This window comes from Rattus norvegicus, chromosome 20 (genome assembly GCF_036323735.1).
Source record: "Rattus norvegicus strain BN/NHsdMcwi chromosome 20, GRCr8, whole genome shotgun sequence".
NCBI lineage: Eukaryota > Metazoa > Chordata > Mammalia > Rodentia > Muridae > Rattus > Rattus norvegicus.
In genome coordinates this window covers 26,551,030-26,563,768 of record NC_086038.1, presented here as the reverse complement: position 1 = coordinate 26,563,768, position 12,739 = coordinate 26,551,030, and the positions used below count along the sequence as shown (strand labels likewise).

Here is a 12,739-nt window from a genome sequence, read left to right as displayed (position 1 = left end):
CACACAAAGACCCAACAAAGAAAGAGAACTTTAGACCAGTTTCCCTTATGAATATTGACACAAAAATACTCAATAAAATTCTGGCAAACTGAATCCAAGAGCACATTAAAACAATCATTCACCATGATCAAGTAGGCTTCATCCCAGGCATGCAGGGATGGTTTAATATACAGAAAACCATCAACGTAATCGATTATATAAACAAACTGAAAAAACAAAACCACATGGTCATTTCATTAGATGCTGAGAAAGCATTTGACACAATTCAACACCCCTTCATGATCAAAGTCCTGGAAAGAATAGGAATTCAAGGGCCATACCTAAACATAGTAAAAGCCATATACAGCAAACCAGTAGCTAATATTAAACTAAATGGAGAGAAACTTGAAGCAATCCCACTAAAATCAGGAAATACACAAGGCTGCCCACTCTCTCCCTACTCATTCAATATAGTTCTTGAAGATCTAGCCAGAGCAATCAGACAAAAAAAGGAGATCAAGGGGATACAGATTGGAAAAGAATTAGTCAAAATATCACTATTTGCAGATGATATAATTGTATATTTAAGTGATCCCAAAAGTTCCACCAGACAACTACTAAACCTGATAAACACCTTCAGCAAAGTGGCTGGGTATAAAATTAACTCAAATAAATCAGTAGCCTTGCTCTACACAAAAGAGAAACAAGCCGAGAAAGAAATTAGGGAAACGACACCCTTCATAATAGTCCCAAATAATATAAAATACTTCGGTGTGACTTTAACCAAGCAAGGAAAAGATCTGTACAATAAGAACTTCAAGCCCCTGAAGAAAGAAATTGAAGAAGACCTCAGAAGATGGAAAGATCTCCCATGCTCGTGGATTGGCAGGATTAACATAGTAAAAATGGCCATTTTACCAAAAGCGATCTACAGATTCAATGCAATCCCCATCAAAATACCAATCCGATTCTTCATAGAGTTAGACAGAACAATTTGCAAATTCATCTGGAATAACAAAAAACCCAGGATAGCTAAAACTATCCTCAACAATAAAAGGACTTCTGGGGGAATCACTACCCCTGAACTCAAGCAGTATTACAGAGCAATAGTGATAAAAACTGCATGGTATTGGTATAGAGACAGACAGATAGACCAGTGGAATAGAATTGAAGACCCAGAAATGAACACACCTATGGTCACTTGATTTTTGACAAAGGAGTCAAAACCATTCAATGGAAAAAAGATAGCATTTTCAGCAAATGGTGCTGGTTCAACTGAAGGTCAGCATGTAGAAGAATGCAAATCGATCCATGCTTATCACCCTGTACAAAGCTTAAGTCCAAGTAGATCAAGGACCTCCACATCAAACCAGATACACTCAAACTAATAGAAGAAAAGGTGGGGAAGCATCTCGAACACATGGGCACTGGAGAAAATTTCGTGAACAAAACACCAATGGCCTATGCTCTAAGATCAAGAATCAACAAATGGGATCTCATAAAACTGCAAAGCTTCTGTAAGGCAAAGGACACTGATGTTAGGACAAAATGGCAACCAACAGATTGTGGAAAGATCTTTACCAATCCTACAACAGATAGAGGGCTTATATCCAAAATATACAAAGAACTCAAGAAGTTAGACTGCAGGGAGACAAATAACCCTATTAAAAAATGGGGTTCACCCGCGGATCCCGGCCCGCAGCAGCTCTCTGCTCCCAAACCCCGTGGGAGAGAGACCTCACCGCCTGATCAGGTGGGCACTCCTGAGGCTGCAGAGCGGAGGAGACCACCAACACTGCCCACCCCTGCCCACATCCCTGGCCCAAGAGGCAACTGTATAAGGCCTCTGGGTTCCCGTAGGGGAGGGCCCAGGGGCGGCAGGACCCCTGCGCCTGAGACACCGCCGGAACCTGAAGGAAACAGACCGGATAAACAGTTCTCTGCACCCAGATCCCGTGGGAGGGAGAGCTAAACCTTCAGAGAGGCGGACACGCCTGGGAAACCAGAAGAGACTGCACTCTGTGCACATCCAGACGCCAGAGGAAAACACCAAACGCCATCTGGAACCCTGGTGCACGGAGGCTCCCGGAAAGAGCGGCGCAGATCTTCCCGGTTGCTGCCGCCGAGGAGAGGACTTAGGCAGTACCCCACGAGCAAACTTGAGCCTTGGAACTGCAGGTAGGACCAACTTTTCCCCTGCAAGAAACCTGCCTGGTGAACTCAAGACACAGGCCCACAGGAACAGCTGAAGACCTGTAGAGAGGAAAAACTACACGCCCGAAAGCAGAACACTCTGTCCCCATAACTGGCTGAAAGAAAACAGGAAAACAGGTCTACAGCACTCCTGACACACAGGCTTATAGGACAGTCTAGCCACGGTCAGAAATAGCAGAACAAAGTAACACTAGAGATAATCTGATGGCGAGAGGCAAGCGCAGGAACCCAAGCAACAGAAACCAAGACTACATGGCATCATCGGAGCCCAATTCTCCCACCAAAGCAAACACGGAATAGCCAAACACACCAGAAAAGCAAGATCTAGTTTCAAAATCATATTTGATCATGATGCTGGAGGACTTCAAGAAAGACATAAAGAACTCCCTTAGAGAACAAGTAGAAGCCTACAGAGAGGAATCGCAAAAATCCCTGAAAGAATTCCAGGAAAACACAATCAAACAGTTGAAGGAATTAAAAATGGAAACAGAAGCAATCAAGAAAGAACACATGGAAACAACCCTGGACATAGAAAATCAAAAGAAAAGACAAGGAGCTGTAGATACAAGCCTCACCAACAGAATACAAGAGATGGAAGAGAGAATCTCGGGAGCAGAAGATTCCATAGAAATCATTGACTCAACTGTCAAAGATAATGTAAAGCGGAAAAAGCTACTGGTCCAAAACATACAGGAAATCCAGGACTCAATGAGAAGATCAAACCTAAGGATAATAGGTATAGAAGAGAGTGAAGACTCCCAGCTCAAAGGACCAGTAAATATCTTCAACAAAATCATAGAAGAAAACTTCCCTAACCTAAAAAAAGAGATACCCATAGGCATACAAGAAGCCTACAGAACTCCAAATAGATTGGACCAGAAAAGAAACACCTCCCGTCACATAATTGTCAAAACACCAAACGCACAAAATAAAGAAAGAATATTAAAAGCAGTAAGGGAAAAAGGTCAAGTAACATATAAAGGCAGACCTATCAGAATCACACCAGACTTTTCGCCAGAAACTATGAAGGCCAGAAGATCCTGGACAGATGTCATACAGCCCCTAAGAGAACACAAATGCCAGCCCAGGTTACTGTATCCTGCAAAACTCTCAATTAACATAGATGGAGAAACCAAGATATTCCATGACAAAACCAAATTTACACAATATCTTTCTACAAATCCAGCACTACAAAGGATAATAAAGGGTAAAGCCCAACATAAGGAGGCAAGCTATACCCTAGAAGAAGCAAGAAACTAATCGTCTTGGCAACAAAACAAAGAGAATGAAAGCACACAAACATAACCTCACATCCAAATATGAATATAACAGGAAGCAATAATCACTATTCCTTAATATCTCTCAACATCAATGGCCTCAACTCCCCAATAAAAAGAAATAGATTAACAAACTGGATACGCAATGAGGACCCTGCATTTTGCTGCCTACAGGAAACACACCTCAGAGACAAAGACAGACACTACCTCAGAGTGAAAGGCTGGAAAACAACTTTCCAAGCAAATGGTCAGAAGAAGCAAGCTGGAGTAGCCATTCTAATATCAAATAAAATCAATTTTCAATTAAAAGTCATCAAAAAAGATAAGGAAGGACACTTCATATTCATCAAAGGAAAAATCCACCAAGATGAACTCTCAATCCTCATCTTCGATTGGTTTATATACAAGTGTGCAATTTCTAGGCTTGAAAGTAAAATGATGCTATCTGGTGCTGGATAGAGGAGCCTTATTTTTTATTATGGCAGCTTGCTATTTTTGTAACATGGTGATTTGGTTGAACACAATAAAGTACAGTAGTAACTGATCTCCCCCTCTTCCTGGATGAGTGAGGAGATGATTAAATGTTGATGTCAGCATCCATGAGCATATTCAGATGAGCTTCTGCTTCTGTTGAAAAGGATGCTGTGTTTGATTGTGGTCCGAAGCTTTGAAGCACTACTTGGCATCTCCTTCCTTGGAGGTCTCACTGTTTAAACATAACAGATTTGATAGCTTGTTGGTAAGGTGAGGTCCAGCTTGTCTCCACTAGGTCATCTTCATGTGAATCCGGTGGTTATACGGTTTTGTTCTAGGGATATTTCATTTTTTTAATAACGGTTTTAGCTGACATTCATGGAGAGAATGAATCCTTAGAAGTGTGCCACTAGTGAAAGGAAATCCTGTCTAGAGTATGTTTCTTTACAAAGCTGTGTCACACCATCCTTTGGGCCCTCTGCTGGAAAAGTAGAATCAAGTCTCAAATAATGCCTTTTAAATTGTATCCTCTAGTATTATAGATGTAGGACAGTACTGTATCATACCTCTGTGGATGTAAAATAGCTTGTACCTGCTTTATGATACGTAGTAGTGACCGTGCTTTATCAGAGCTGTTTTTAATGATGTTGCTCAGAATGTTTTCTTTCCAGATGATGATTGAGAAGCTAATTTAAAAAAAAATGGTGCCAGGTACCACAAGAGTAACAGAACTGTGCTGTTTTCTCGGGTTTTGTTTTTTTACTTTTTTTTTTTTTAATGGAGTGTGCTGGATGTCTCTACAGTTTTGTTCAGATGACTGCAGAACCTGGAAAAGCTGTTGCTGCTGTTGATGCATAACACACTGCTATTATTGGTCTTTTTATATAAATATAAATATATATATACAGATATATAATTTGAATTTTTTGAAACTTTAGCTGTGCTGTCAACTTTCGAAAAAAGTATCCCCGTTTACTGTGTTGAGTTGGCACTGTACAGAAATTAACAGCCATATTGGTCTAGAAATGTTGAACTTAAGTTTTTTCCATTTGTACAGGGGTAACACACTGTATTAAATATGTAAGGTCTTATATACGTGGGTTTGATTACAAAAACTAATAAAGTATTCTCTAAATTAAAAAAAATGGGGTTCAGAGCTAAACAAAGAATTCATAGCTGAGGAATGCCAAATGGCTGAGAAACACCTAAAGAAATGTTCAACATCTTTAGTCATAAGGGAAATGCAAATCAAAACAACCCTGAGATTTCACCTCACACCAGTGAGAATGGCTAAGATCAAAAACTAAGGTGACAGCAAATGCTGGCGAGGATGTGGAGAAAGAGGAACACTCCTCCATTGTTGGTGGGATTGCAGACTGGTACAACCATTCTGGAAATCAGTCTGGAGGTTCCTCAGAAAATCGGACATTGAACCACCTGAGGACCCAGCTATACCTCTCTTGGGCATATACCCAAAAGATGCCCCAACATATAACAAAGACACCTGCTCTACTATGTTCATAGCAGCCTTATTTATAATAGCCAGAAATTGGAAAGAACCCAGATGTCCTTCAACAGAGGAAGGGATACAGAAAATGTGGTACATCTACACAATGGAATACTACTCAGCTATCAAAAACAATGACTTCATGAAATTCATAGGCAAATGGTTGGAACTGGAAAATATCATCCTGAGTGAGGTAACCCAATCACAGAATAACACACATGGTATGCACTCATTGATAAGTGGATATTAGCCCAAATGCTTGAATTACCCTAGATGCACAGAACACATAAAACTGAAGAGGGATGACCAAAATGTGAATGCTTCACTCCTTTAAAAGGGGAACAAGAAGGTTGGGGATTTAGCTCAGTGGTAGAGCGCTTGCCTAGCAACCGGAAGGCCCTGGGTTCGGTTCCCAGCTCTGGAAAAAAAAAAGGGGGGGGGGACAAGAATACCCTTAGCAGGGAATAGGGAGGCAAAGATTAAAACAGAGGCAGAAGGAACACTCATTCAGAGCCTGCCCCACATATGGCCCATACATATACAGCCACCCAATTAGATAAGATGGATGAAGCAAAGAAGTGCAGGCCCACAGGATGTAGATCGCTCCTGAGAGACACAACCAGAATACAGCAAATACAGAGGCGAATGCCAGCAGCAAACCACTGAACTGAGAACCAGACCCCCATTGAAGGAATCAGAGAAAGGACTGGAAGAGCTTGAAGGTGCTCTAGACCCCATATGAACAACAATGCCAACCAACCAGAGCTTCCAGGGACTAAGCCACTACCCAAAGACTATACATGGACTGATCCTGGGCTCCAACCTCATAGGTAGCAATGAATAGCCTAGTAAGAGCACCAATGGAAGGGGAAGCCCTTGGTCCTGCCAAGACTGAACCCCCAGTGAGTGGGATTGTTGGGGGGAGGGTGGTAATGTGGGGAGGATAGGGAGGGGAAGCCCATATAGAAGGGGAGGGGGAGGGGTTAGGGGGATGTTGGCCAGGAAGGGGAATAACAATTGAAATGTAAATAAGAAATAGTCAAGTTAATAAAGATAAAAAAAAGAAAAAAAGAATGTCTTATCCAGTTATAGAAATAAGACCTTAAAATAGAAACAAAAACGAATATTATTTTTCTTAACTATCAGCCTTTCTTTATTTTCACAGTGATACAGAAATAGACAAATGAAACCATTTAGACAGAGTACCAGAAAACCCAAGAAAATCAGAGTTGGTATTTTCCAAGGCAATAGTTGTGCCTTGGAACCTAAAATGTGGGAAGATCTCTGGTAGCTTGCCAGTTGTGGAGAATTGGATTTGAGGTCAGAGTCCTTAATAATCCAGCAAGTCTAATGATATGTACTATATCTTTAGAATGGGCCATCTGTGCAAGAGAAAGAGATGGTTCAGCCATTAAAGGCTGAACCACAAATATACGAGCAGGATGTCTACTCCAAAAGACAGAGGAAGAGTGACCTTAAAAAGTCCAGTATTTGCTAATTATTTTAACACATAGGTATAAGCTCAGCCATGGGGCAGAGGGATGAAAAATGCACGTAGTATATAATACAATGATGTACATAGTTGGTTTCTATCAAGACAATTTTTCTACAAAATACCGATTTAAGTGTGAAATACTCCCAGAAGCTATTCAAAATATTCAAAATGTGAAACCTTTTTTTCTTAAGCAAGGCCTTGCTACAGCCATCTCAAACTTTATTCTTTGCCTACTATTACACTTTAACTGTTAAGCCATACACTAAGTTCTCCAAACATATTTTTATTTAAATAAAGGAGGTTTTTTCTTCTACAGGTAATCCACAAAATCATACCAAATGAACTAACAGAAATCAAATAATTTGGGATCATTTTTGCAAATGCTCCATTAGATGTCCATGTTCCAAGCTTAAACAATGGCATCAGCTCTCATGACCTCAGGCAGTTCAGTTGAGGAAGAAAAGGAACAGACTGCGGGGACCCTCTGGAGGTTTGCTTCTTTGCAAATACAATTATCAAGAAATGAAACAGAACTATGTGTACTATACCTAGAAAGAACCCTCCCCAAAGAGGAGTATACGCACATGGAAATAGAAGAAAATATGAATTTAAAACTTTTCTCAAGCTTTCCCTAGTGTTGACTATCTCTGTATTCTGGAAAACACCATGAACCCTTTTTAATATTCTTAAAACCCTAAGCTCAATTTCCCCTTTACCTTGTCTGAATAAATCTTATAAACCATACATGTTTCCCAGTCATTATTCTGCTATAGCACTTTCCAGTGTCCATAATTAAGAGGTTAAAAAAAAACTAGAACTAGAACAGTTTAGATGGGAAGGGCAGTTCGCAGATGGGGAGAGAACAGGTTGCCAGATTGGGTCAACAAACCCACGGTGTCTGAAAAATATGTAAGGAAATCTGACACTTGATAAGCCAATCCAAAAATATGATTATAGACTGGCTGGGGAGGTGGCCCAGTCAATAAAGTGCCTGCCTGCTCTGCACACATGAAGGCTGAAGCTCAGGTCACCAGCACATATGAGAAAGCTAGGCATAGTGGCATGTGTCTATATCTTTACCACCGGGGAAATGGGGAGATCTTTCCAGGCAGCCAGCTTTGACAATCTGTGAGTTTTGTGTTCAGTGAGATATCTTGTCTCAAAAAAAAAAAAAAAAAAGGAGTTAAGGTGGAAAGTTGACAAGATGGCTTAGTAGGTAGAGGTGTTTGTGCATAGGCCTAAAGACCTGTGTTTGATTCCCAGAACCCATAACGTGGGAGAATTGTTTCAATTCTCCAAAGTGGCACTCTGGCCTCTACATGCATGCTGTGGCATGTGCATGAGAGCACACATGCATACCCCACAAACTGCTACACACACACACACACACACACACACACACACACACACTATACTAACTACACTCCTAGATAAATAATTTTAAAAACAAGTTTAAACATGCAGGTATTTGCAAGACATAGATAAATCAAGCTAGCACTGCCCTAGAAGTTTCCTCCCCACTGGCCATGAGCATAGTACTGGGTGTTGTGCAGGCTGCTGGGAGAATTGCCATTAGCTGTCTTACTCAGCTGTGGGTCCTGTCAGCATCAATACTGACCAGCCAGGCAAGGTGAGTGCACTTGTATGATAATGGCAAGTCTGTTATTAGGTAACCACTCTCGGACTAGATTTGATGACCTCTCCATGAGAAGAAATTCATGTTTAAGACTGTAACCCACTCAGAGGCCTGTGGCTGGGGAGGTTCTAGACCCTACTAGAAGCTACTGTTGTTTTGCTACATGGAAATGATGAATGTATCAAGCTGCTTCATAAATAACCATGTTTGTGTTTGTATAATAGTGTTGCTGCTGGGTTTGGTAAGAGAAGCTTTTTGTTGTTATTGTTGTTATTGTTGTTGTTGTTGTTGTTAGTAATGATTCAGGTATACTCAAAATACTGAAAACAAATGACCATTGAATGCCTAACCAAAAGTAGGGCCTCACTAACACTCCTTTCAAGGCTTAGTGAACATTGAGGACGAAGTGGAGAGAATGTAAGAGCTGGAATGCCATCTTGGCTCGAAGTGACTACTGCACTCTCCACAGCTGTCACTAATCACACACCCATTTGTACAAAAGTGGACCAATCATCACTCTGTTATAAAAGGGGAGGAGCTCCTGGAATACCAGTCTTTAAGCAGATAATGGTTGATGGGGGAGGGAGAGTCATTTTATCCAGGGTTATAACCACTGGTAAGGCACTCATTTTCCTGTAAATAATCCCAATGAAACTCACAGGGTATACTGAAGATATGAAAGCAGAGGTGAGGCTATGAGAGAAAAGGAAGGGGAGGAGAGGGGAAGAGAGGAGCACAAGCAAGGTTAATGGGAGTAGGTTTATTAATATACACTGTGAACATGTATGAAGGAATCATAGTGAAACCCATTATTATGTGTAATACATATATGCTCGTAAAGCATTTAAAAAGGTTAAATTGAATGATAAAATTGCCATAACTTGATGATGATATACTTACTTGTGGGAAATTAGAAGGTTGAATATAAGCTACAAGAAACTTCACTAGTGGCTATTAGCCCAAATGCTTGAATTACCCTAGATGCCTAGAACAAATGAAACTCAAGACGGATGATCAAAATGTGAATGCTTCACTCCTTCTTTAAAAGGGGAATAAGAATACCCGTGGCAGGGAATAGAGAGGCAAAGATTAAAACAGACACAGAAGGAACACCCATTCAGAGCCTGCCCCACATGTGGCCCATACATATACAGCCATCCAATTAGACAAGATGGATGAAGCAAAGAAGTGCAGGCCGACAGGAGCCGGATGTAGACAGGAGCCGGATGTAGATCGCTCCTGAGAGACACAGCCAGAATACAGCAAATACAGAGGCGAATGCTAGCAGCAAACCACTGAACTGAGAATAGGACCCCCATTGAAGGAATCAGAGAAAGAACTGGAAGAGCTTGAAGGGGCTCGAGATCCCATATGTACAACAATGCCAAGCACCCAGAGCTTCCAGGGACTAAGCCACTACCTAAAGACTATACATGGACTGACCCTGGACTCTGACCTCATAGGTAGCAATGAATATCCTAGTAAGAGCACCAGTGGAAGGGGAAGCCCTGGGTCCTGCTAAGACTGAACCCCCAGTGAACTAGATTGTTGGGGGGAGGGCGGCAATGGGGGGAGGGTGGGGAGGGGAACACCCATAAAGAAGGGGAGGGGGAGGGATTAGGGGGATGTTTGCCCAGAAACCGGGAAAGGGAATAACACTCAAAATGTATATAAGAAGTACTCAAGTTAATAAAAAAAAAAAAAGAAACTTCACTAGTGAAATAAAAAGGAAGGGGGCTTTTATTATAAAAAGGAGAGGTCGGATATTTCTATTGAAAAACTTTTTAAAAATGCTCAAGCAATGAAAGTACTAGACAAGAAAAACAAAACAAGAAGAAAAGAAACCCCTTCCTTTCCTTCAAATCCCTTGTACATCAGTCGTCTTCTCGTGTGACTACTGTTAGTTTTCTGCTTGTTTGCTTGTTTATTGCACAGTCTCCATCAGGCCACCCCTGCTTATCCAGGGAATTATATATTACAAATCACAATGTAATTCATTGTAAGAAATTGTGAAAATTCTAAGTCAAACTGAATATTCCATCATCTCACTAAAAGAACATCTTTGCTCCACCATGTTGGTTGCTCATAAGTGACTAATAGAAAAATCCTGTCTAACCTGAGGAAAGAGAAGTCTATATTCGACAGAACTAGAGAAAATTCTTTTCTATTATTTTAAGCTGAGTTATAAGAAATCATAGTCCACTCTCAGATGTGAGATCAGTCCCACTCGCAGAACCTGGGAGGAGCTGGTGAAATGGAGCAGGCCATTAAAAACAGGAAAATGCAGAGATATCAACAAGCAATAAATACTGTACAGCAATGAGAGTGCCACTTACATTTTATCCAAGTATTTGTTCACATCCTCATCTTTTTCATAATCCTTGCATAGCTGGGCAACCAGAGCTCCATAGGTGAGCACAAAAAGGTCTTTGTTCTGTAGAGGAAATGTGTATAGTTTTGTTACAGGCAACTATGACAGTATATCGTATGCCATTTATTTTTGATCTGTGGGTTGGAATCACCCTCAGAGATTATCGGTTCACCTTTCCCACTCTTGCACTAGTCTTGCACTACTGTGACAATTTGTACTCTTGAGCTGTCACTTGCATTCCTGGGCCGGGAGAAGGGCTGAGAAGAGTATGTGCTCACATGAGAACATTGTCTTACACATTTGTAACTATTGCATTCTATGATGTGAATTTTAATGGGGGAAAAGTTTTTTTTTACTACTAATTTCTCATACAATTATTGTTTTCTGGAATAGCTTGTGCTTCGCACTGCCTGTTTTCTGTAGATAATGGATGAGGCTCACCATGACCCTGCATAGCCTTTTCTGAGTCTTAGATCTGCCAAGAAGGACTTCAGGATGAACCCAGCCACAGTAGCAAGTCAGCTGGAATTCTTTTTGCTTAAAGAAAAGAGGAGCATTTTAAAGTAGCTAAATATAAACAGTGGTTGCTTTTTCTTTATTAAAAAAAAAACTCAGAATTGTGTTCCAATTTTTAGAATGAGTTATAAGCAAAAAGAAGTCCAGTAAGGCTTCATTTAGAAAATAAAAAAGAAAGAAAGAAAGAAAAGGAAAAAGAAAAGAAAGGAATCAGAAAAGAAAATTTGATCAACCCATTTTTAAAAGTCTATCTTGCTTCTACCGGGAAATAGTGCCCAGAAAAGGGACAGACGCCTGATGAGAACATGTCCCTCTGTCCATCCTACAGACTAAATGAAGGAACCCAGAGCACACAGCAACCTGCCAGCCATTGGGAGCCAGAAGAGCTCCTCCAACTCCATGTTCCAAGGGAGGAAGAAGAGGAAGGTCTTTGTTTTCATTCTATACAAAGAATTTGTCCAGAGGAGAGAGAAGAAATTGTGCCTCTTCTGTTTGTCATAGCCATGAGTCTCGGGTACTCTGTCTTCCATGGGATATACTAATATACCTTGAAACTTATTTATTTCTTGAGTTTTAAGTACATGTCCAAAAAAAGGTCCATTTTTTTTCATCTTGCATCATGACAAGAGATTATGTTTTCCACTGCATATCTAGCATATCCATACTATATATATCCCAAGAAATATCAACAGGAATTTCTTTATAGTTTTTAAAACAATAAAATAAATCACTTTCGATGTATAAATATAAATCTAATATTATTTTCAGTGGTTTTGGATACACTAGTATAAAAAGGTTTTAATTTGTTTGCGCACATGTGCGTAGTGACTTAGGCACAATATGAATTATGTACTATATATTTTTGTCATTTGATAGATAGCAGACAAATTGTTCAAGAGCCCAGGGTGCCAGATGAAATATTTGTAGGCATTTCTGACTGTGGCACACACCAAGTTGTCAATGCAGCCTCGAGAGCAGAGGGACAAAATCACCTAATTACACTAAATTCCCACCAGTCCCTGAAATGATTAATACAGCATTAAACAGAACCCTAAGTTTTCCTACCTGTAATATTTGAATTATTGGTGCTAGGATGAAAGGTTTAAAAAACAAAACAAAACAAAACAAAACCAAAAACAAAAAACCCAAAAGTTTTGCTTCAAATTAAATGTACCCCACTCCACCTCCAAAGTCTTAGCAATAAGTGAATTTGGAAGTTATAAAAGGACAATAGCTCACGCCAAATACAAACACATTGAGTACCAGGCAA

General features: G+C 40.3%; 1 protein-coding gene across 1 annotated transcript in view; it reads right to left on the bottom strand.

Moving 5' to 3' along the window:
* The window catches only part of Trappc3l (trafficking protein particle complex subunit 3L), a 91,571-nt gene that overhangs the window by 63,880 nt on the left and 14,952 nt on the right, over positions 1-12,739 (bottom strand). Inside the window, exon 3 of the mRNA XM_002728958.6 lies at positions 10,919-11,016. Coding sequence (XP_002729004.1) covers positions 10,919-11,016 — 98 coding nt within the window. The remainder of the gene's footprint in view (positions 1-10,918; positions 11,017-12,739) is intronic.